Below are 25,359 nucleotides of genomic sequence, written 5' to 3'. Positions count from 1 at the left end.
AACGAGCTGGCCAAATTCCCTCTGCCTTGTTCATTTACTTCTTAAACAGGAAGGATTCTTGAATACTCAGTTGAATGGTCCCTTCCGTGACCATTTTGGAACCACTCCTCTGAAACAACTTTCATGTCATAGCCATTGTTCTGTGACTTTTTACATCAACATTTTAAAAATGCTGCACACATTCAATTTCGGAATTCTATCATTAATTCTATCTTTTTACTGAGGACATAAGAGTTTTTTCAGTTTGATTTTTTTTTTTCCTGTATCTTTCCATTTTGATTGCATTGGTTCAATTTCTTCCTACCTTTTCAACTCGCGATTTACATGTCGTCTTCAGATTTTTTTTTGCATTGTCTAAAGTGACAGAAGATAACGATATAAAATATGTCCACCTGTTCTTTATTTCCTGTTGCTAATCCTACAGTCATACCTTCTGAGGATTCATTGCTCAATGTAAGGTTGAATGCAATGTAATCATTACGACATGAGCTGTTGACTGATTAAATCTGTGGACCGTGAGTCAAATAACTTTCATCACAAGAAGGCAATTTATGGAAAAGTATGATTTCATTTTACCGTGTTCTTTCCAATAATTGGTTTTAAATTTGAAACGTAATTAAGTTGATCAGTCTAGTGCTGGAAGATTCCAATCCACTGACGATGCCTCATGAAGGTGAATTACATTAAACTTTCAGCATCGGATGAATTGTTGGAATTTTACTGTTTGTATTATTTGTACAATTTATTTTGTTCCTTCTCAGAATAACGAAACAGCTAACTTGAAAATTACCCACTCCCTATCTAAAGCCCATTGGTTTTGCCTATTAGGATGTCCATCATGAACTTCTGGCTCTTTCTGGGCAGTGTGGCGGTATCTATTCTGGCTGTAGCCTCAACAGGCACATTTGATTCGAAATTGGATGAAGACTGGAAAAATTGGAAATCACAACATGGGAACCAGTACACCAAGGTAAAAGGAGAGTCTGTAATGTTAATCTCACTCAGAATAGGAATGGTCTGCACACAATTGGCAGAGATTGAGAATATGTAGTTGCAGTCAATGAGAGGTATCTGTTGAGTGAAGTGACATTGAGAAAATATTGATCTTGAAATTCAATGGGTATTCTCCAAGTTTCTAACTTCATGAGAGAACTGATCAAACACAAAGTGAATCAGTAGCGACTTGGTGTATCTTAATTTACTAGGATCCCGCTGCAGTTCTGTTGGATTTACTACAAAGACCACAAACCTGCCTCGAGAAGATTAAGATCCATTCTTGGTGTTGAAGAGGCAATTGTAAGTGGGCAACTTGGAGACAGAGGAATGGGGAAGCCGTCTGATCATCTCAACCGGCCCATTCAATGAAGTGTCTCTTTGCCGACACCGACTTTACTCTGCTGGCAGCTTAGGCAGGTCTATCACAAAACAGGTTAAGAAGGTATATAGATGCACAGTAATTGGCCATGTATTGGCCTCGGCATTTTCGCAAGGACGTGGCTTATTGAATTCCCTGCCTGCCACTGGCTTAACCTTACTTCAGACAGGGACAGCTGGTAGTCGAGAGAACATATCCATTGTCAACGTCATTCATGACGGTCGATTAAACCATCCTCTTGTTCAGCTATTTTATTCTTAATTCACTTTCAGCATGAATCTCTCAGACTGGCAGCTCGACAGGTTTTGCTATGAGTGCGTTATTTTGAGTGGGGTGAGGAGAACCTGATTAATAATTTTCAGATCTGTGTGGGAGGATGGACCCTGACAGCAAAATGTTATTTCAGGTTTCACAAGCGGATTTTAATGCTTCTGTATAATTTTATAAATGAAAGATGCTGCAGCCTGATTATATTAATCTCTTTATTCAGGATGAGGAGAGTGACAGGAGAATGATATGGGAGGACAATATGAGATACATCGAACAACACAACATCGAACACTCATTGGGAAAACGCACATCTAAAGTGGGAATGAACAAATTTGCAGCTCTGGTGTGTACAGGATGTATCGGCTGGGATCTATTTGATGCTGGTCATTGTGAAATTGTGAAGCTATATAATTGTGAAGTTATATTCAGCTACAGAAGCAGCAATTGGACATTTGGTCCTCCAAGCTGACTCACTCATTCAGTACACTCAATGACTGATCTCACTTTACTCCAAATTGTTGATTCCTTCCTTCTCATTCCAGGCTTCCATAACCCGTAACTCCTCTGGAAATCAAAAACATCTCTCTCAAATTTGTGTATATTCAATGACTCAAGTCTCCATTTCTCTCTGCGGAAGAGAACTCAAATGACTAACAATCCCCTGATTCGATCATTTCTGCTCACTTGCACGATCAGATTCTGTACAACTAAATTGCATTAAACAACACTGGCTGGCTTGAGATCCCTCTATGGACGGCAGTCACACTATGGATACACCTCGATGTTGTTAAGTCTTCACAGATACTGTCCATTATGACGTCTGGAAGCCGGAGTTGCATTCTGTACTGTGGAAGCTGCTCCCTTCGGCAACAATATTCTTCTTGAGTCTGCTGAATCTCTGGCTCCGCCCTACCTGTCGCTGACTAAACTTTATCTCACAGCAGTTAAACTAGTCTGCATTCCAATCAAGTTGAAGTACATGATCCTGCTCTCTGTATTATTGCTCCTCATGACTCTGTGGGCGGCACGGTGGCACAGCAGTTAGCACTGCTGCCTCACAGCGCCAGAGACGGGTTCAGCGCCGGGTTCAATTCCCGCCTCAGGCGACTCTCTGTGTGGAGTTTGCACATTCTCCCCGTGTCTGCGTGGGTTTCCTCCGGGTGCTCCGGTTTCCTCCCACAGTCCAAAAAAAAAATGTGCAGGTTAGGTGAATTGGTCATGCTAAATTGCCCGTAGTGTTAGGTGAAGGGGTAAATGTAGGAGAATGGGTCTGGGTGGGTTACGCTTCGGTGGGTGGGTGTGGACTTGTTGGGCCGAAGGGCCTGTTTCCACATTGTAAGTAATCTAATGACAATTGGTCATTTTCCCTAATCTTAGCATCTCAAACAAATGTGACTAATGACATCAACATTACACCAGCTTTCCATGAATTGAAAATACATTAATTGAATTGAATTGGATTGAATTGAACTGAGCTGAACTGAACTGAACGGAACTGAATTGAATTGAATTGAATCGAATTGAAATTAATATGACATGTACTGAGGCACAGTGAAAAGAATTGTCTTGTGAACAATACAGGCAGATCACAGAGTTAATTCGCATAGATAAGTAAATAATAGCGACAATGACTACGTCAGGCCTTGGTTCTGTACTCACCTTTCCCATCAAGAAAATTATCCTCTCACCATTAGCCCTGTCAATCCACCTCGAATCTTATTTGTTTCAGTATGATCAGCACTTATTCTCCTCAAATTTATTGTGGAGTGGGCCCAGTCTGTCAAAATGTTTCTCTTGGGATAACCCTCTTCTTCGTAGGAATAGTTTTGATTAACCTGCTTCAAATTTCCTTCCAAATATTCCTCCGTAACGAGTGAAATCAATGCTCATCACAGTGCCTTCTGTGTTTCTCCAATCGCAACAAGACTTCCCCAGTTTGATACTGTCTTTGCAATGCATTGAAGACAAATATTTATTTTGCCTCTTTAATAACTTGCTGGACCTATGTGCACACAAATGTTAATAAGTGAACAAAGAGACAAAACTTTTTTTTTACCACAGGAAAGCCGATATATTGTGTGCAGGAGCAATTTTAAAAGACATGTCATGCAGTGCCACCTTAGCTGTTGGTAAACAAAATAACAACTTATGGTTTAGTGCGTAACATATTGGCATTGGTAGAGGATTTGTTCGCTAAAAAAAGAAACAGAGAATGGGATGGTAGAAAGTGAAGACAGAAATAATCCTATTTTTCTTCTGGGATGGAGGGGAGAAACTGCACCAAAGATTGTCTCGCGAGTAAAGACTAATCAGGTTGGGACTTTCCTGAATGGGGTTTATAAGAATGACAGGTGATCCCTTTGAAATTTATATGTTCTTACTGGGTTTGACAGGGTGAGTGCACAGATGATGTTGACGCGAATGAGAGAGGCTAGGAATTGACATCATCGAATCACAATAACAGCGTTTTGAATCGAGGTGTGGAGGAATGCCTTCTCCCTGAGGCCTGAATGTCTTTGCAGGAAGATAGGATAGTGAAGAAAGCGTTTTTTATGCTCCCCTGTATTTGTCATGTTATTGAATACAGGTGTTGGGATATCATGTTGCTGTTGTAGGGGACATTGGTTCGGCCAATGTTGGCATATTGCGTGCAAGTCTGGTCTCAATCCACTCGGAAAGATGTTGTGAAACTTGAAAGGGTCCAGAAAAGATTTATAAGTATTTTGGCAGTACTGAGGAATTGAGCAATAGGAAGAGGCTGAACAAGTTGAGGTTGTGTTCTCTGCAGCGTAAGAGGGTAAGGAGTGACCTTATGCAGGTTTACAAAATTATGAGCATAGGATAATTAGACAAAGTATTTCTTTTCCCTGGGTTCGGGAATCCAGAACGAGAGGGCATAGGTAAAGGGTGAGAGGGAAATGACAAAAAAGAGACCTAAGGGGCAACGTTTTCACACAGTGGGTGGTACATGGATGGATCAAGCTTCTAGACCATATGGTGGAGGCTGGCACAATTGCAACATTTGAAGGGCATTTGCAATGTGTATATGAATAGGAAGGGTTTGGAGTGATACGGGTTGGGTGCTGGCAGGTGTGACGAGATTGGGTTGGGATATCTGGTAAGCATGGACAGGTTGGACCGAAGGGTCTGTTTCCATACTGTACATCTCTATGACACTAGGCCTCTCTGTATGCCTAATCTGAGAGAGATTCTTAAGCGGTAGGGGAATCAAGTGTTACAATGAAAATGAAGGAACTGGAACATGGGCAATTTTCAGTCAATCATAATGGAATGATGGAGCAAGGTGGAGGGGGCCACCAGTCTACTCATGTTGCTACTTCCTATGTTCTTATGGGTGAGGAAACAATTGCGCAAACTGAGTAAGACAGCTAAAATGCCTGTCAACGACATTGAGAGGAGTCCTTAGGTAAGGATACATACCCCAGTGGGTGGTGACACCAATGAAAATGCAGTACAGGTGGAGAGCCTGGAAAATGGAATGGAATCTTTGCAGAGAGCAGGGTGTGAGGAGACGTAGTTCAACGTAACTGTGGGAGACAGTAGATGGTCTAGCCCTTAAATGGAAACATGAAAATCAAGAAAGGAAAGGAAGATTTTCAGAGATTCCAGGTGAAGTTGGGACAAGGGTTGAAATTCGAAGTAAAATTGATTACTATTTCTAATTCTGGGTGAGAGTAGGAAGCAACAATCAATGGATCAGAGACAGAACTTTGACAGGGGTCAGAGTAGGACTGGAACAAGGCGTGCTCCATATCGCCTGCAAAAAGGCAGCCACAACTCGGACTTTTGCATGTACCTAGGGCCCAGGTTATTACTCAGAGGATGGGACATATTCAATCCCCTTTCAAACAGACATGTGCCCCTCCCTCCCCATCAAAAAGAGACACCAGATGATTCCATACCAGTCTGCAATCTCAGATTGATATGCAGACAGCCACAGTTCCGGATGATAAGTTATGTGATGATGGATAGCATCAACTCTGGTCCTTTTCTAACCATTCCAATCCAGTACCTTCATGAAAATGAACAATCTGAGTTTCGCATCTAAATCTAATGGTCCAAGGGGCATGAGGCCAACTCAAGCCAATGTGTTATCCGGAAATCAGGTCAGGCCGGTGATGAAATTTGAAATCCTCCTGATTGGGAAGGTTCATCTCAAACACCAATAAATCCCACCAATCTGAGGTGACTTAACCTATCCTTCCATGATGAAATTGACCTGTCAGGTTTTAATTATCAGAGAAGACTGATTCTTGCAAAATGAAACACATTATAAAGCCCCTGCCATTTTGGTAATTGAACGATCGAGCAGAGATATTTGAGCTGCTCGAGGTTTCTCACACAGCTTTATATTGGATTGGGACGAAATGAATGGCCACTATTTGCCTGCTACTCATTTATTCAGTCAAAGCTTAAACACGAGTAGCGAGTGCCCTCATTGCTTTCCCCGCACTTAATGCTAAAGTCAGCGAATATGTAGAATGTAGCTCTCTTACGTTATTGACACTTCTCCTACATAATCACCACTAAAAGTCAATCATTTCACCAATGTGTTTGAATTTTCAGACCAATGAAGAGTTCAATAAGCTCATGAATGGACCTCTCCGAATCGAAGCTGTCAACATGACTGAAATTGAAACTGATAAAAGAGATGAAAGTAGTGAATCTGAAGAAAGTCACATTGAATTGAGAACTGCAACTGTTGACTGGCGGAGAGAAGGATTAGTTACTCCAGTGAAAAACCAGGTAAAAATCAGAAAAAGCTCTCAAGTTTATTAAGTGCAGACATTAACTTCTCAACAGGATTGAGCGTTATGATCAGCTTGTAGGAATTGTTAGGAAAGGCTACGTTTCAGTAGATCATTTTTAATCTAAGTTGCTTCTCCTGCTTTATTGTTGCATTTGTTTCCAGGTATTGGTATGGTCAGGCAAGGGAGCATGGTATATGTATCAATTGTAATGTTTGTGCTTTTACTCATAATATCTGGAGAATTTTTACTTCAAAATCAAATTCAATGGTTCGATTAAATTGTAAAATTGAAGTCTACAGGTACAATTCCGATGTAAGAAATATAAGCTCAGATGTAAATTGGCACAACTCAACAATGTTAATGTTGCAGGCTGCAGTGCCAAGCTTCCTTGTGATACCATGTCCAGTGTTATTCAAAGAATATTCGATCATATGCTCGATACCGCAACTTATAAAACCACATTCACAGTTCACTTCTGTTGGGCCTTGTACCTCTCTCAATCATTCTTTCAAACTGGACAAGGCTGATCGACAGGAGAGCAGAGCCTGCTGGTAAGTATATGAAGTATTGTGTACAAATGGTAGTTGTAAAAGATCGGATTATACTGTAATTCACTAAATGTCAGTTGCATTGAATGTTTGGGAGGGATACCGCCACGAGGCTCAGTGAGATTTCTCACTACCGTTATCATAGCCATCTCATTAGCTATGTCAATGCAGCTATAACATCCCGCATATCCGCTCCGAGTCTAATCTTCCCACACATTCTTCCCGGAACAATTCAATAGATTCCTGATTAGCGCCCGGTATCCTGGGAGCTGGGCCATCATGAAAAAGCTGCTTTGAACCCACATGAGCACGAGCATGGTAACCTTGCCCTGCTCAGATAGGAATGCTTTCGAACATGCCAGAGAATGGTACAGAAAAACAACCAACATTGCCATAAAAATGCTATGTGTCAGAATCGCTGTGACCACCCACCTTCCCCCTCCGACACACTCTATCCCAGCCCCAGCACCCCCTCCTACCCAGATTCATGCTGTCACTGATGTCTTCCTCATCTTCAAAACCAACATCACATCAGCTTTGCCACTTCACTACCTCGGAATACCTCCCGCATGTACCAACACCAACAGCCATGCAAAACTTAAATCTCTCACCCAATCCTTCCCTTTCTGGCATTCCAGGAGATGAGATAACACTGGAGGGCAGAAAGCTCTTCGATTGGTGGAGAGATGTCTGACACCAGATTCCTCAACCTGTGAGGAGTGATTCCTGTTTCTCACAAGAAAACATGATACACTCACATTCCACTGAGCGAGTAAATACCACTCATCACTCCTTTGTTAGCGCTCTGTCAGTCTCATTAATTCTTCAGTGTCGCTTTGCATTGGTCCCAGAAACTTCTGTCTCTAGTGTTCTGTCGGTTCCGTCAGCATCTACTCTCGCTCCGCAGGGAAAGAAAACACCTCCTCGTTCTCTGAGCATGAAAGTATTGCGGCCTCAGATGAAATATCAGTAAGGCTGCGTCCAGCACACACCCTCAGCTCCCTGGGAATGTGAGCTATTGAGGGTGTGGGAGCACAGTTTGGTAAGCCCCTCACTGTGTCATTTCCCACAGCACTCGGAGGGCTGCCAGCGACCCGGTCCGGGCAGAAGAGACCGTGGTGTCGGCAAACATCGACATTTACCAGGGAACAGCAGATGCAGCAGACAGAGATGTACACTTGAAAGACGACAGGGATGCAGATACACTGTGGGGACCCAGATATCCCAAACAATGAATCATCTAACCTCCAAGGACAGTTTGGCAGTTTCCATGGAGAAGCAGACCCAGCAGCCTTAGCGTCTGCTGGCTATGGCCACAAAGCTGTACCCCATCGCCCACTGCTTCACAGGCCTGTAGTCGAGGTGCCACTTTCTAATCACAAGTAATAGGGACAGTTCCCTGCTGGAGGAGGAAGCACACACAGGTCAGTCCGAAGACCCAGACTCAAGATGTCATAGAAGTGGCTGAGTCTCCACCTGCAAACTGCTGCCCAGTTCTGCTCAGCATTGTCAGAGCTCCCTCACCCCCGCCAGACAGAAATGCTGCGAGGCTGACTGAACAAACTACTGCAGGGCTAACAGGCAGCAACAAGGAGTCCGATCCTTCCTGCCCAACCTAGTAATCGGTATTCATTAAATCTGAAACAATGAAGGAAAGGGAGGTTTCGTGGCAAGCGTGACAAACCTCGTACGTTATTTGATCCTTTTCGATAAGTGGTATCAGCTTGACCTTCCACTTGGCTGTTTCTCTCTCGGTGGAGAGAAGGCTTAATATAACTACAGCACCATGATGCCGAATGACATGGTTACATCGGATCAATGTGTGTACTGAGAGCCTGGTGTCGCATGTTGAAGGTAGAGGAACAAGGTTTGCAGAGGTAAGGCTGTGCTGCTAACACCGTCACACCTCATCCAACAACTTTATGGAATCCCTTCCCATCCAAGATTCATTTTATTCACCATTGCATATAGTGTTATCACCCATCCTCGCTCACAACTGCAATCTCCCAGACTTCTCAACGCACAGCCCTCAGAGGTGAAGAATTTCAAACTCTTCTTCCTGTGACAACAGTTCCCAATCCCCAAACTGGTCACTTTGTAGTTGAAACCAAGTCTCTGGATTGCATACGCAAAGACAACTCCCCACCGCACCCCCCTCCACACCCCCCCCCACCCCGCCCCCGCACCAGACTATGGTCGATCCCTGGACTGTGGACAAACAAATGCTAGATGCCAAAGTTCATGGGCAAGGCCCATACAACAGGAGCCTGTGCATCTTGCCCTGAGATGCTATTTGGTCTGATCGAACACCATGGTCGTTTGTAACCAATCGGAAACAGCGTTCATCCTGTCCCTCTCTGAGAGCCATGCCATGTTCCCTAGATAGCCAATGCATTTTGTGAATTTGTCAAGAGGGGAAATTGAATAATGGGACAAGTTTTGCTAGTAAGGAGACTTTACATCATCAAATAATCCTCTTACATGTCAATGCTTCAAGTTGTTAGTCACTGCTGTAGAAATCAGATCAGTCCTCCTGGGAATAACCCTAAGGACGCTGCTTGGCCTAAACACTCTCCCCGCCAGAAACTCAGCTCCAGTGTGGACCAGTTAGCGGGATATTCTCCGACATCTTCAAACTCTCTCTTCTACAAGCTGAAGTCCCAACCTGCTTCAAGAAGACCACCATCATCTTCGTAAGTGAGGAAACAAAACTCATGCATTGTTCCTTAATGATGACCGACCAGTGGCCTGAGCACAATAATCATGAAGTGCTTCGAGAAGCTGGTGAGGGTCCACATCAACTCCATTCTCCCAGCCTGCCTCGGTCACTTAAAATTTGCCTTTTAAAGTAACAGGTCCAAAGTGGGTGAAATATCTCTCGCCCTGCACCCCGTGAACATCTGGAAAAGGACACTTTTGTCAGACTCCTGCTCATTGACTACCCCTCTGCCTTCAACACTCTTATCCTCTCTACATTGAACTCAAAACCCTGTGACATTGGTCATGATTTTATCCTCTTCAACTGGATCCGCAGGTGTCTGACCCACAGATACCAATCATTGAAGATAGGCATCTGCCCCTTCTCCCGAATAACCTTCACCACTTGCGTCCCCCAAATAATGAGTGCTCAACCAGTTACTGTACTCCCTTTACACCCACGAATCCCGAACGAACACCATCTATACATTCACTGACGACAGCACTGTAACAGGAGGGAAATTTGACAATGATGAATGAAAAGACAGAAGGGAGATAGAGAGATCATTGACGTGGTGCAATGAGAATACCGTTTCTCTCTCTCTCAATTTCGGTAAAATTAAATAGCACATAATTGACTTCAGAAGGAAAGGAGAACAACACGCTTCAATCTACATCAATGGGAATGAGGTTGAGAGAATGGAAAATGTCAAATTTCCTAGACTGACCATAATGGACAATCTTTCCGGGAAATACCATGTGTTTGTGTCGTTGGAAAATATACAATAACGCCCCTTCTTCCTCAGAGAGCTCAGGAATTTTGGCATGTGCATAAGGACCCTCACTAACTTCGACAGTTGCACCTTTGAGCGCATACTGTCTGGGTCCGGAAGGCCATGTATGGCAACTGCGAAGCTCAGGATCATAACAAACTACTAAAGGTTGTGTGCACAGCCCAGGCCATTATGGAATCGAATACTCTATCAATGAACTCCACTTACACATCTCGCTGCCACGAAATGGCAGGCAACATCACCAAGGACCTAACTCACCCCGGTAATGTACTCCTTACATGCATTCCGTCAGGTAGAAGACACTGAAGCTTGAACACATCCACCAGCAGGTGCAGGAGCAGCTTTTCCCTAGCTGTTATTAGACGGTTATGAGACTCTCTTGTTCAAATCATACTGATCTTGCTTACTTTGAATTTGCCTTGTGCCCACTCTCTGCAATGTACCATTTTCCAAGTCTTTTTTGATCTCTTCATCCTCGCATACTTCATCCTCGCATCCTCGTGCCTATATTGCTCATAAACAAAGGGTTTCACTGTTGTTCGCGACACGTGACAATGCATAAGTCAAATCAAATCCGAACCTAGGCACACCGATATTCACAGATTCTGTGTAATTCTGAGAAACTTGAACAAACATTTAGACTAAGAACATTAGTGTGAGACTGTGTTCCATATGAATGTAGATGCAAACTGGATATGGTTTTTAGATCAATATGATTTCATGTGGTTATGTTTCTGTCAACACTAGGGTCAATGTCATTCTGACTGGGCCTTCAGTGCAACTGGTGCCATAGAAGGACAGTGGGCAAAAAGGCATGGAAAACTGGTTTCTCTCAGTGAACAGAATCTGATTGATTGTAGAGACGGAACTCCTAAATGCTCTGGTTCAACCGCATTGAGAGCCTTTGATCTAGTGATTCAACTTCAAGGCATCAACTCTGCTGAAACTTACCCTTACATAGAAAAGGTAAATCCCCAAGACTTCTAGTAAGGTTGTGGTGGAGTCGGGATTCATTCTCATTTCGTTTTATTTTATTTCTTCTCTCCTGTCTGCGTTCGCTTGTAAGTTTTCTTGGGTTTTTAATTTAATTACCTCTTGGTGAAGAGCAGCGAAATCTGTGAGTGTGTCGAGCAGCATGAACTCACAACGGAGATAGCCGAGAGAGTTTAGGTTCCTGATGGCTCCTGTCCTGACGCTAATTCATGGCTGCTCAGGCGGTGATGAGTCTCGGTCCCTGGCAGTGTCCATATCCAGTACAGTTTCGTGCAGGCAGCAGATGAGCTCTGTTTTTGTTCATGACAATATCTGTATCTATCATAGATTCACAACATTAGCTGTGGAGGTGAGTCTGGGATTTGGGCAGCATGAGCATCCAGCACAGATTCATGGAGGTAGGGTGCAAATGGGTCAGTTTTCTGTCAGTGTCTGTATCCAGCAGAGGTTCATGGAGGCAAAGCAGAGGTGAGTTTTGTTTTCTATCAGTAGATGTATCCAGCTCTGATTCATGGAGGCAGAAAAGGTGAGTTTGGTTTCCTGTCATTACTGCATCCATCATAGATTAATTGAGGCAGAGTGAAGATTAGTTTGGGTTCTGTCAGTATCGCTATCCAGCGCAGATTCATGGAGAGAGGGGAAAAGTTTTTTTCGGGTTCCTGTCATGATCTGTATCAAGCACAGATTCATGGAGATTGGGGGAAGGTGAGTTTGGGTTCCTGTCAGTGCACGTCGCCATCACAGATTCATGGAGACAGCAATGGAGCTTCTGCCCAGTACAAGAACCGGCAGCAACTGCAGTGGCTGCATTAGTAAGCGATATCTAAAGCAGCCTCGTGGTAACAACAGAATCGAGTATGGACCAATGTCATGCCCAGCAGCATCAGTGGCATCTACTTTGCTGAGGTCCATCAAGGCCTCTTTGTGACCAAGGCATCAGCGGAGTCAAGATGCTGCCAAAGATTGGGCGTCTTTCATTCCGACGGTGAGAGAGAACGGGACACATGCCTGACCAGCATGTTCATGATGGAGCACTTAGCAAGGACTATATAATCTTTCAGCACTCCCAGTCATCTCAACCTTATCTTGGAATGCTCTCCTACATCTTGACACAACACCTCGTACCCCCAGACAATCGGTCTGAGGAGTTAAGAGTACTTCCATTTCTGTGAATTAATGTTCACCATTCCCACAGTTCAAAGATGTGGTGGTTAGGGGATTGTCTATGTTAAGCTAACCATAGTGCGCAGGGAATTATAGGTTAGGTATGCAAGCCATGGGAGACGCAGGATTACTAGGAAAGGGTAGGGCCGAATGGGCACTTTCTACACTCTGAGGATTCTCTGATACTGTGAGTTAGTATGTGGATGTGACGTTCAGCTGAATGAACGTAACATTGAGCATGTTCTGTCCTTCAGACGGGTACGTGCACCATCCACTATAACAGTTAACGTACTAACACTGCGAAGGACAGATCTGAAGAGTCAGGAATAAAGATAATTATTTTAGTCTGTCTGCTTCTCCCATATGCCCCATCGGGCTGGTCAGTCACTCTAATATAAGTTGCAATTTTACTTGAAAAGGAACAACTTACGTTTGGAGTGTGAGCTATAAGAAGTTATAAACGTTTGATGAGAAATCTTCGAATTATGTGCTCATGTCGTTCGGAGGTCTGTGTGTAAATATTGTCCTTTGTTAAGAGAGGTGTTTACTCTTTAGGAATGTCATTTACCGTGCAACTTGCTGGGTTGACATTTGGCATATTGTGTGTAATTAAGAAACTTGGCTTGAATCTTTACTCAGGAGACTTTTTTGTGTAAGTTGCTTTACGGTTGATGCTGTTCCTCCAGAAGCTGTTGTTGTCTTTCTACACGTCACAATTGCCCCGAGTATTGATTGGGATCAGCCTCTTGCTTGCAAATCCCAGCTCTTTGTCTCAGTGCCACACAGTTTCAGCTTGTTCTTCAGTTCATTCTTCAAATCCTTACCCCAGCTCTTCCACACTCTCATGTCTGGACTTATTGTAGATGACTTGTGCGTTATTATCCAGGACAGCTGTTGCTTTTGTTTTGGGTTTGTGTCAACATTATTTACTTGTTCCTGTGGTAATCTGAGGCCACGCAGCGTTTAAGTTCATTGTCTGCCCATCCACTCTGGTCTCCAAAATCCAGCGTTTCATTGGCCAAATAGACAACTGAATGAAAGAAACACTCTCTTCATGTGACAGGCGTACGTGATCTGGTGACTGGGCATCACTCTAAACTAAACCTATTCTCTGGCTATGTTTTATGGAGGTGATGGCCTCTCACTCACTGGCTGGCGAGTCAACATGAACAGAGTCTCCTCTTTTCATGAAGCCCCAGTGTCCGTATTGTCACTCGGGCACGAAGCTGGACAAGAGAAGGGCTCTGCACAAATGATAGCCCCAAGGAGTGGTCATTACCAGCCAGAGGCCAGTGGCCCTGCTCAACAGGAATGCAGTAACATTCAGTACAACAACAATCTGAGGGCTGGTATTGAGCTTGGGTAACAGACCAACAGTAAGTGATTGAGTGAGGAGGGGAGGTGACGATCACAACACAGCTTTGTGTAGGGGTGTGTTTGGCTGGGGTGGGGTGTGGTGCAGTAAGGTCACATATCAGCAGGTGTATTCTTCCTCAACTGGTACTTGATATTTCCCGAGCCCTAAATCTACAAACAATGCTGAACACATTTGCATATCGTTGTCCTCTCCTCTCATGTTGAGCACCTTACTCACCCCTGAATGAATTATATTGGCATTGGGATCAGAACTGCTCAGTATTATAAATTGCCAATTTGGCAGCCTCAGTTTGGAGTCCAGCACGAATACTCGGCTTGTGATTCATGAAACCTTTAGTCCCTAATTTACAGTCCACAGTTGGGGAAACGAAATGATCTCAAGAGTTACAGTGTGAATGACACCCCTTTCCATCAAGAAAATCTGGAGTGAATGGGAATTGGAAGAAAAGGTTCCTTTAGTTGTAATTATATCGAACACACTGGAAGGTGTTTGCAGTTATTTGATATCTTTCTGCTCAGGACATGTCGATCGGAGTTCCTCAGTGTAGCCTTCTTGGTACAGCCATCTTCAGCTGATTCGTCACTGGCCTTCTATCCAAAAGGTACGCAGAGGGAAGATCTCCACGATTGTCAGCACCATTTGAATTCATCACATTTTGATGAAACCTGTGTCCAATGCGGCAAAGTGTGGACAATATCTCCACTTGCGAAGATAAATGACAAATAACATTCTCACCAGACAAGTGCCAGACAATGACATAATCCAACATGGGAGAGAATTTAATCATTACTGAATCGCACACTATCAACATCTCTGAAGCCTTTCCATCAACTAAACAAAAGCCAAGGATATGGTGAAATACTTGCACTTCCCTGGATGACTGCAGCTCCGACAACAAAGAAAGAAACAGTTATTTTATTGGTTCTCTGTAAAAAACATTGGACAGATTGGGCAGTAGATCTTGGAAACGAGCAGATATAACAGAATTGCTGATAAGGGTGATTTGAAATTCCCCAATATTAATTGGAACATCCGTGGTGCAGATTATCTGGATGGAAATGATTTTGTTAGGTGTTTCCAGGAAGTATTCCTGACGCAATAAGTAGATATGCCGACTGGGGAGGCCATATTGGATTTGGTGCGAGGCAATTCGCCAGGCCAGGTGTCAGATATCTCGGTGGCAAGCATTTTGGTGACAGAGAGCATAAATGCCTCAAATTTGCGGTCGTCATGGAGAGGAATAGGAACTGACTGGATGAGAGGGATTTATTTCTGGGGACGGGATGTTTTACTGCTCTTAGACAGGACCTGTGGAGTGTAAATTAAGAATAATTGCTTTACGGAAATGCACAACAGAAATGTGGAGCATCTTTTTGCTGTGTTGAATAACTTTGTCCCAATGAGACCGGTGTGGAATTGGAAAGGAAAGGAGCCCTGGATGACAAGAGCAGAAGAGCGGGATCTGGCGCAAATTTTGAAGATTCCAGGGTCGAAAGGAAAGAACTCAAAAATGGATTGAGGAAAGCTGGTTGGGGCATGAAAAAGCCTTGGCGAAAGGATTTGGAAAAATCCAAATGTTTTGCTCGCGTACATTAGGAAAAAGAGAATGATCTGAGAGAGCGTAAGCTGGATCCAAGCCAGTGGATAAACTTAAGCACTGAGCGTGGCGAGATAGAGAAGGAGCAAAATGAGTTTTTTGCTATTGTATTCATGAGAGAGAGGGAGCTTGATGTTAGGGAGAATACTGGGGAAGAGCTTAATAGGCTTGAGCGGATTCATATTAAGAATGTGGATATGGTGGAAATTCTGGAAAGCATGAGTATGACTCAATCTCGAGGGCCGGATCAGATATATCCACATTTCCTACGAGAAGTGCGGAATGAGATTGCTGCACCTCTGGCAATGATCTTTGAATCCAACCTCTCCATGGTAGTTCTTCATGTTTGGAGGGAGGCATATATTGTACTTCTCTTCAGGGAAGTAAATAGGGAAAAAACCTGGAAATTATTGTCTAGGTAGGTTTACGTCTGTCGTCAGCAAGGTACTGAAAAAATGTTCGCAGATATATGATTTTGGATTGTTTGGATAAATATTTTTGATTAAGGATTGTTGTTTTTTTATAATTGGGTTGGATAAAGAAGTGGAAGGTAACCAGAGACGTTTACCCAGGAAAAAGGCTGCCAGGAGAAGTCATTTGTTTATGGTCACTGGAGGAAGTAAAGGGAAGATATCAAAGGTTGGTTATTTCCGCAAAGAGTTTTTGATGGGTGGATTCCACTGCTAGCTTTGGTCGTAAAGTTAGAGACATTAAGAAGATTTAAGCGGCTGCTGGTCAAGCACATGCACGGCAGCAATTTGAGAGGTGTGCATTGAGGTTGATCTTAGATTAAGATAAATGTTTGGCACAACATTGGGTTCCGAAGGGCCTGCACTGTGCTGCACTGTTCAATGTTCTATGTTTGACACTGAGCAGATTTGACACCATCCAGGACATTCACTGCATTTGTCTGGCATCAAATCCACAAATATCTATTCCCTCCAATATCATCACAAAGTGATAGCAGTATATACAATCCACGAGCTACAGCTGTGAAGTTGACCGATGGACTGTAGACAGAACCTTCCAAACCGAAGACCACTTCTGCCAAGGACCATAATAGATACAGTTAACACCACTCCCTGCAACATCACCTCAAATCACTCACCATTCCTGCTCAGAAATTTATTGTCATTCCATCACTGACTTTGGGTCAAAAGCCTTGAACTCCCTCTCGACAGAATAGTACCGATCAAAAATTCTGCAAATGTTCTGGAAGGCAGCTCATCACATCTTCTCCAAGCCAAGTTTGAATGAACGCTGACACAGAATGCCACAACGACATTTTAATCCATTTTGGAATTAAATCTCGGTGTTTGTGGCACTTCCTCCTGCTACACACACCCACCCATTTCGATATCACTCCCAGTATCAATCTCACCCCAGAGTTAGCGTCATGTTCTGCCCTGTGTCCTGAAACTGAAGTAACTGCAACATTGGTGAGAAGTAATTGAAAATTATTGACCATCAGAGAGTAGCAAAGTCACCACATTTATAATTTTCCAATTTTCGTTTAAACACGGGTATCGAGGCCATACTTTAGACAATCAATATACTCCATCATTTCCAACATGCAAGAATTTACAGAAAGGCCGAGGGGTGCAGGTGTATAGTTCCTTGGAAGTCGAGCCGAGGACAGATAGGATGGTGAAGGAGGAATTTGGCACAGTTACCTTTATTGTTCAAAACATTGGTACAGGTATTGGGACGTCATATTGCAGCTGTACAGGACATTGGCGAGGCCACTTTTGTAAAACTGTACACTGTACACACGTTTGGTTGTTCTGTTAAAGGGAGGATGTTGTTAACTTTCACAGGATGCAGAAAATATTGACAAGGATGTTGCTGGGATTGGGTTTCAGTTATCGGGAGAGACTGAATAGTCTGGGGCTTTTCTCCAAGCGGAGGAACAGATGCTGAGGGGTGACATTATCAAGGTTTATAAAATCATGACATACATGAAGCGGGTGAAGAGCAAAATGTTTTAGCCATGGGATCAGAGTCCAAACCTAGAAAGCAGAGCCTGAAGATGAATGGGGAAATATTTGAATAGATACTGAGACTAATACGAATTAGTTGTAATCCAATGACTCTAATGGTGTAATTATTGACGGTTTGGGAAACGTTTATCTGCATGTGAAGAATTTAATTCACAACTGTATGATCACAAGTTTCAGATGAATCGACTGAAAACTGTGAAGAGGCTCAACTCTTTCTAATGTAGTTTCGGTATGAGCTAACTAGATGGTGAGCTTGATTGGGATATTGAGTTGTCAAGACAAAGTACTTTTTTTATTTTCTCACATTTCAAGTCATTTGTAATACCATTGCTTGGTCTCACTGTAGAATGTTTCGAATACATTGAGCAATAAATATTAAGTTTGACTCAAGAAAACCCTAAAAATGATCTGAGTTGTAACTGTCTCACACCGAGGATCACGTATGTATGGAATGACCTGCCTGAAGAAGTGGTGGAGGCTGGTACAATTACAAAATTATAAAGGTACGGCGATGGGTATATGGATTGGAAATGTTCAGGGCCAAGTGGTCGAAAATGGGACGACAATACGTCAGGATATGTGACTGGTGTGGACGAGTTGGAACAAACGGTTTGTTTCGTGCAAAGTCGCGCAAAATGTGCCTTTTTCTAAACAAATAGTGAACAAATATCGCACAGATTTGGGAAAATAAATTGGCAGCCAAAGTCGGAATGCAGTAAAGTGTCAAGCAAAGAAAAAATAGTTTTGTTATGATCTTAATGAGTATTCATTTTGAACATCTTATTTAAATTATAGCATGGACGCTACTGCAAATTCCAGCCAGATAAAATTGCTGCTAAAATCACTGACCACAAATCGGTTTGGGGAGGCGAGGCAGCATTGGAACAAGCAGTGAGAGAGATAGGACCGATGTCTGTTGTGATTAATGCAAGTCTGAAATCCTTTCAACATTATAAAGGAGGTAAGTCGCAGAGCACTGGATGATGTCTTTGAATCAGATTATCGACTGTTCAAGAAAAGGTATTAGAAATCATACATCTACAGACACATTTACTGTCACTATTTTGGTATTAATATTAATGCAAGGTTCACCATGGACCATGAACCTTAGCCTTGTTCCTGCCTACACTCCCCCCTGTTACATGCCGTCCAGTTCTGTCAGATATCATCGAGTTAAAGCTAGACCATGCTACAAGTTGTGCTCATGAATGGTAATGAGAAATGGACCTGCTCCCATTCGGAGTGATGCAAATAGCTCAAAACGTTGTGCTATAGCTAAGAGAACTGATAGTGAGGTGTAACTGTCCTGATGTGTTGCTGACTGTCTGCACAAGTCAGCGTTTTATTAATTGTAAACTGAAGACGCTACACTCACTGTATCTGGATTAAGAGGAAGGGCGAGACCTTCGACTTGAAATCTCTTCGCGTCCTGCTGAGAGTCCTTCACTCTCTGCTCCACCTCCTCTCTCAGCAGCTGTTTCTATTCTGTTTTTGATGTCCTCTCGTGTGGCAACGCGAGATGACTTGCAAAGACGGTGGTCTGAACAGGGAGGTGGACGCCTGCATAGCTTCCTTGTGATTATGACACAGGTCGTCTCCATGTGCAGGACTATTCCCTATTGACTTCATCAACATTTCAAATCACAAAGCACTTCTACTGTACAACCCACAATTGGAGACAAACTGGAAAATACTGATTGCAGAGTGGAGCTCCTTCATTACTCCAGGTGTAGGATTTTGTAAGTTAACAGAATGTGTTAACACACATGGCAGCAAACCGATGTTTCACACGGTCAGATACCATGGTCAGTGTGTTCTGCAAATGTCTGGTAAATTATTTCTACATCGAAAGTAATCTCAGCAAGATACTATATCAATCATCGATATAAAAACAACAGCAAAAATTATTTAAAAAATGGAAGATTGTAATCAAGGTCGGACCTTCAATTGAAAAACTGAGAGTCTGTGATTGGGTGGAACAAGGAAATTAATTAAGAAAAGGGATGGTGGTCCAGTGCCAGCAGGAAAGGAATGGAGACAATTAAAGAAAGTAAAGAAATGTATGCAGTAAGTTTCAGGGCCTGAGGGAGTGTTATTTTTAAAAAAAGACCTCGGGTCCCGCGTGCATAGTTACATGATTTTGGAGTCACACGGAGACAGGGTAGTGAAAGCAACATTCGTCAGTGCATTGCGTATATGCTTTGGGATGTCATGTTCCAGCTGCACAGGACATTGGCATTTCCAGCATAAGTCTAATCTGGACTCTGACCTCCAGCATCTGCAGTCCTCACTTTTGCCCGAGGCTGAGAAGGCTGCAGCCTTGTTCGCTGGTAAGACAGAGACTGAAGGGTGAGCTTGTGGAGGTTCATAAACAATAATGGGTATGGGACGAATAAAGAGAAGGAGAGTCCAAAACGAGAGACCATATGTTTAAGGTGAGAAAGGAAAGATTTAAAAGTTATCTGAGGAGCAATGTTTGCACACAGAGCATGGTACGTGTCTGGAATGAAATACCAGAGGAAGTGGTGGAGAGTGATACAAATACAACATTAGAAAAGGCATCTGGATGGGTACATGAACAGGAATGGTTTACATGGATATTGGCCAAGTGCTGGAAAATAGGACTAGATTGGTTGAGGTTATGTGCTCAGCATGGACGATTTCGATCGAAGGATCGCAGCATTTCTACGCTATAAAACTCTATGACTCTGAAGGATGTGCCGAGAGGAAGTGAGAATGGCAGAGGCAATGTCATTGGGAAACATTGATTAAAGTCAACAGATGTAATGGTGCGGAGTGAGGACGATCAATTTGAAGACAGTTAGTAAAAACAGACATGTCAGTGTTCATTAATCAAAGCTAAATTAACACGAATTGAATATTTCACAGATAAACCATTTAATATGTGTCTCCTTACAGGAGTTTACTATGATGAAAATTGCAATGGATATGTAACCAATGAAGTGCTGGTGGTTGGTTTTGGAATTGAGGATGGAATGAACTATTGGCTGGTTAAAAACAGGTCCGTACTGTATGAAATAATAAACACCTGATCATAGATGGAGAAGGGACAGTGACACGGAATGAACTTCCTGTCTCTGTGCTGCAAACTGTGTATCTGTTCAGCGAGCACGTAACACTGTGTTTATCTGGAAGTGAATGCTTAATGGTTGTGCTGTCTGAGATGATATCTAAAAACACGTCTGAGGCAGGTATCCCATCACCAAGTAACGCTGCACTTACAAGTGTACGGTTCTTGACTGAAGGATTGCTTCATACAGAGGCAGGCATCAGAGTGTCATTATCCCTGAATCACAACCATTTTTTAAACTTACCAGTACAAATTACAAACATACGGTTAAAATTAACAGCTATACACAACAAAAGACAATTTACTGGGGAAATGGGCGGAAAAGTCAGATCCCAAACCCAACTGTACAACCTGTTCACAGGGAAACAATGACAAAGCTCGAATCACTTGTCACTAGAGCACTGATGGGATCAGATTAACAGCCCCAATTATGGAACGTAGAACATAGAACTTTACAGCCCAGTACATGCCTTTTAACACTCGATGTTGTGCCGACCTGTGGAACCAATCTGAAGCCCATGTAACAAACACTATTCCATTATCGTCCATATGCCTGACCAATGACCAGTTAAATACTCTGAAATGTGGCAATACCTCTACTGTTGCAGGCAGAGTTCCAAGCTCCTACAACAATCTGAGGAAAGAAACTACCACTGACATTTGTCCAATATCTATCACTGTTGATTTTAAAGCCCTCCTGCCAGCTATCGCCATTCAAGGAAAAAAGCCACTCACTATCCAACCTATCAAATATTTTAATTAATTTTTGTGTCTCAATTAATTCACCTCTCAAACTTTTTCCAACGAAAACAGCCTTAACTCCCTCAGCTTTTCCTTTTAATATCTCCCTCCAAACCTGGCGATTTCCCAGTAAATCTCATCTGAACCCGTTCCAAAGCATGCACATTCTTCCTGTAATATGGTGACCAGAACTGTGCACATTACCCAGAGTGTGGTTGCAACAGAGTTTAGTCCGGCTTGAAGCATGATCTCCTACTTCCGAAACTGAATCCCCCTGTCAATCAAAGCTAACACACTATATGCCATCTCAATAACCCTATCAACCTGGGAGGCAACATTCAAACATCGATGTACCTCGACACCGAGATCTCTGTGCTCATCTGCACAAGCACGAATCTGACTATTCGCCCATTACATTGGATTCCTTCCAAACCGAATCACCTCACACTTTTCCGCGTTAAACTGCATTCGCCACCTTTCGTCATAGCTCTTCAGCTTATCTACTTATCTCTGCAATCCATACATCCTTAGTAACTATCCACAACTCTAATGTACTTCATGTCATCCGCATATTAATCCACCATCCTTCTGTGCTCTCATTCAGTTCATTTATATAAACATCGACTAAAAACAGTGGATCCAAAACTGATCCTTGTAGGACTTCATTAGTAACTGAACTCGAGAATGAATATTTTCCATCAACTACTACCGTCTGACTCCTTTCAGTGATTTATTCCATGAGGCGTCGCTGGCTGTCGTTATTACAATCACGGCAGTCAGGCTTGGAAGAAGCAGTCACATCTTCAGGGCGAGATTGGATACAAAATGTTTGATTAAATAAGTCCTATGGTTCGGGTGAATATACACACACAGTGACACACACACACAGACACAGACACACACACACTGACACATACACACATTTCTGCATGATTTCCCAGAGGAAAAAGTATGTGGGTGGCTTATAAAAGCATAGACATTGTTGTTTAATAAGGTAGATAGTATTACAGTGTAATGGGTGCTGGAATCGTTTGGTAAAGCTGGAAATGTGATTTGGGCAGGTTAACCGGATATGGAACAAATTTTAAGGCCGAGGTATCGTTGCAGTTCAGGAGACACTGGGTAACCTGTGCCCAAATCAACTCATGCTCTGCACAGACTATATCCTGTAGCAGGCACTCTCAGAACGATGATGGCAAAAAAAAACTCTGAGAAAATCTCCTCCTCCATACGGCAAGAAGGAAATCTCCAGGAGGCCATATATACTGCTCTCACTCGTCCCTATTCACTTTCCCCTTCATATCTACTCCAGCTGCAGACCTATCCCTGATAAGGATCTCACCTCATGCCATTTTAAATTGTGTAGTGAGTCCATACGGACTGTACAGGTCAGCAATTGATGTAAAATAAAACAATTGACTCTTTCCAGCCTGATGCAACTTATTCTTTACATCTAATTATCTAGCTCAGTAATTCCAGAATTCAGTCCCTAAAATAATTCCAATTGTATACCAGAGTTAAAACAGATGCTTCTCCAAACATGTCTCGTTTATTAGCGTTTTGATTCCAACACCAACGGATTTTCTTATTTTCCAGCTGGGGAACAGACTGGGGTGAAGACGGGTACATCAAAATTGCCAAGGATAGAGGGAATCACTGTGAAATTGCCAGTTTTGTGCGGTACCCTGTCGTGTAACGAGCCAACTGATAAGACAGAGCTTCATCAATCCCAGCTGAATAATAAACCGGATCACTTCTGTTAATGCTGACTCATTCAAGGACATTGCTTTAATTGTCTGCTGCAAATTTAAAAAGTGAAATAATAACGATTTTTGCACATTTCTATCGCTTCATATAAAACCAATGGCATTGTCTGATTGATACATATAGCCACTGTAAATGATAGAGTGAATACATTCTCCAGCTTGTAGAAGACAATAATCTGCATGTACTGCTGATGTCCAACAATATAATAAAGGCTGTCAGCAATCATTTTCAGAGCTTGTTTGTTCCAAAGGAACGTATTTGTCTTTGTGCGGAATTAATTGTCTTGTCTGCTATGAAATCTATTGTCAAACCACGTTGAAAACAAATGCAGAGAAAATTTGATGAGTCTGTGTTCTTTGACACCAGCACAGTGACTGAATAAATGCAGTGGGGTTGTTGAGGACAATAAGGCTTAATTGAACAGAGTCTAACCAGAAAACATCCTGGAAACAGGTTAAGCTTGCCTGACTGTAGACTGGGAGTGTCCCGACGAGATTCAGTTCAGACAAATGCGAATATGTAATTTCATCTATTGATTGGCACTGAACAGAAAAACTGGTAAACGGAGTATTTTAAGTATTGCAAAGCAATACTGGTGGAGAATCGTCAATGACTAAAAGAGGTCACACACAGATCTGAGAAATAGACGAATACTAGTTTATTTCTGACGATATCATGGGCAGGATAAATTGCTAGGAATGGTACAGCATGGACACACTGCACAGATAATTCCAGGTTTCTCTATCCCGTGTTGTAGATATAAATAGTTTGCATACTGTTACATCCGTGTTCCAGTCGTGCATTGTTAATGCCAAGACAATATGAATTAAATTATATTGAATGGAAAAAGAATGTAATTGTAACAGGGGTGTCCGTTCCTCGTCTGGTGCAGGTGCCCATCTCCAGTATCCTCGTTTCAATGCTTATGCAGGGTGGTGTGCAATCTTCCGTCGAATCAGGTGTCACTCAGTCGAGGTTGGCTTTGTGTGGTTCAGTACTTGAGGAGACTGGAGATGTCCTTGCATTACTTCGATAGAGATGATGCTATTGTGAGCTAGGAATACTTTTGTCAGATCATCTAAGGAGTGTATTCATTTAATCTGGAAGCTGTTTAGAAAATGGCTTGTTTAGCTGTTTTGTTACTTAGCTGATTGTGGTCAAGTTGAGGCATTTTGCGTATGTTGTGGTTAGTTAATAACTGACATGGCTTCTGCAAACAAGTAGTGGGCAGGCAGAGTAGTTTTTTTTCTCTGACAATTCCTCCTTTTTTTGTTTTTGTCTGCTAACTGGGTTTGAGGTGAAGGGTGTGTGTCGCAAGAACCAGGGGGTTATCTGACGCGGTCGGGCCAGCATCAGTTGGGTAATATTTGGAGTCCGAGTCCAAAACTGCCTATTCCATGTCGGTTGCAAAGTTATTGTTCGAGTGGGCCTTCATTGATGCATGGTAAGGGGACGTGGGTAGCACCTTGAAGCACAAGCGCTGGCGATTTAAACACATTTTAATAGCCATGCAAGAAGTGCGATCTCGACGCTGATAGTAATGAGCAATATGAATCCGTGTAGCAAGGCTGTGCATCAGGAAAACTGCCACAGTTCTTGCCCAGTTCCATAGGTCCCATTTTGGTTTTTGGCTGAGCAGTACTGCGGTAGTGCATTGGATATGCCAGGCTGGGTTACTGATGTCCTCACTGGGGTTGGGTATGAAAGTGCAGCAATCGGAAACGATGAGGGTGCATGCGCCCACTTTCTCGAACAGCAGATAATCCTGGATCATCCAGTTTTGCAGGGTCACATTGGGGATGCCAACAGTTTTGGCATTCAGCTTGTCGTTGGTTACCTACTCCAAGGTGGAGGCCAGCTGATCAGCTTTTATTTAGAACGAGTGGTTGCATATTTGGGTGAAAGGATGGAGAGAACCAGGTCAAGATTGGTGAGGCTTCGCTTCCTGTGATATGGTGGCGTCGTAAAGGGACAGACTGGAAATGATATGCAAATGGCACTGAACCGCATATACAACATAACAGCTCCTGGGTCAGGATAATGATGGGTAGGCTTTGTGGCCAAAAATAGTGTAGATACCATTATGGATTCTCAAGTGGTCGGTCTGGAAGTCTCTCTAGGTTTTGGTGCAGGTGGTGTTTTGGCTCGTAATGTTGAGGACGTGAAGGATCA

The 25,359-nt window shown here is 42.9% G+C and overlaps 1 protein-coding gene across 1 annotated transcript; it reads left to right on the top strand.

Moving 5' to 3' along the window:
* Positions 1-803: 803 nt before the first annotated feature.
* Positions 804-23,414, top strand: LOC122546573 (procathepsin L-like). The gene is made up of 7 exons (XM_087985315.1): positions 804-970; positions 1,866-1,988; positions 6,233-6,412; positions 11,204-11,422; positions 18,384-18,549; positions 20,508-20,610; positions 23,017-23,414. The coding sequence occupies exons 1-7, from the start codon at positions 830-832 to the stop codon at positions 23,114-23,116; spliced, it is 1,032 nt and encodes a 343-aa protein (XP_087841441.1). The 5' UTR covers positions 804-829; the 3' UTR covers positions 23,117-23,414.
* The last annotated feature ends 1,945 nt before the right edge of the window (positions 23,415-25,359 follow it).

The sequence above is a fragment of the Chiloscyllium plagiosum genome, unplaced genomic scaffold (genome assembly GCF_037043375.1).
Source record: "Chiloscyllium plagiosum isolate Xiang-an unplaced genomic scaffold, Cpla_swu_hap1 HiC_scaffold_52, whole genome shotgun sequence".
Lineage (NCBI taxonomy): Eukaryota > Metazoa > Chordata > Chondrichthyes > Orectolobiformes > Hemiscylliidae > Chiloscyllium > Chiloscyllium plagiosum.
Note: the sequence above shows the minus strand (reverse complement) of the source record. Positions and strands in the feature narration are given on the sequence as shown.

Coding starts and splice junctions, on each gene's coding strand:
- LOC122546573 (XM_087985315.1), top strand. CDS start 830: ATGTCCATCATGAACTTCTGGCTCTTTCTGGGCAGTGTGGCGGTATCT. Junction 18,550..20,507: donor CTTTCAACATTATAAAGGAG/GTAAGTCGCAGA, acceptor GTCTCCTTACAG/GAGTTTACTATGATGAAAAT. Junction 20,611..23,016: donor TATTGGCTGGTTAAAAACAG/GTCCGTACTGTA, acceptor CTTATTTTCCAG/CTGGGGAACAGACTGGGGTG.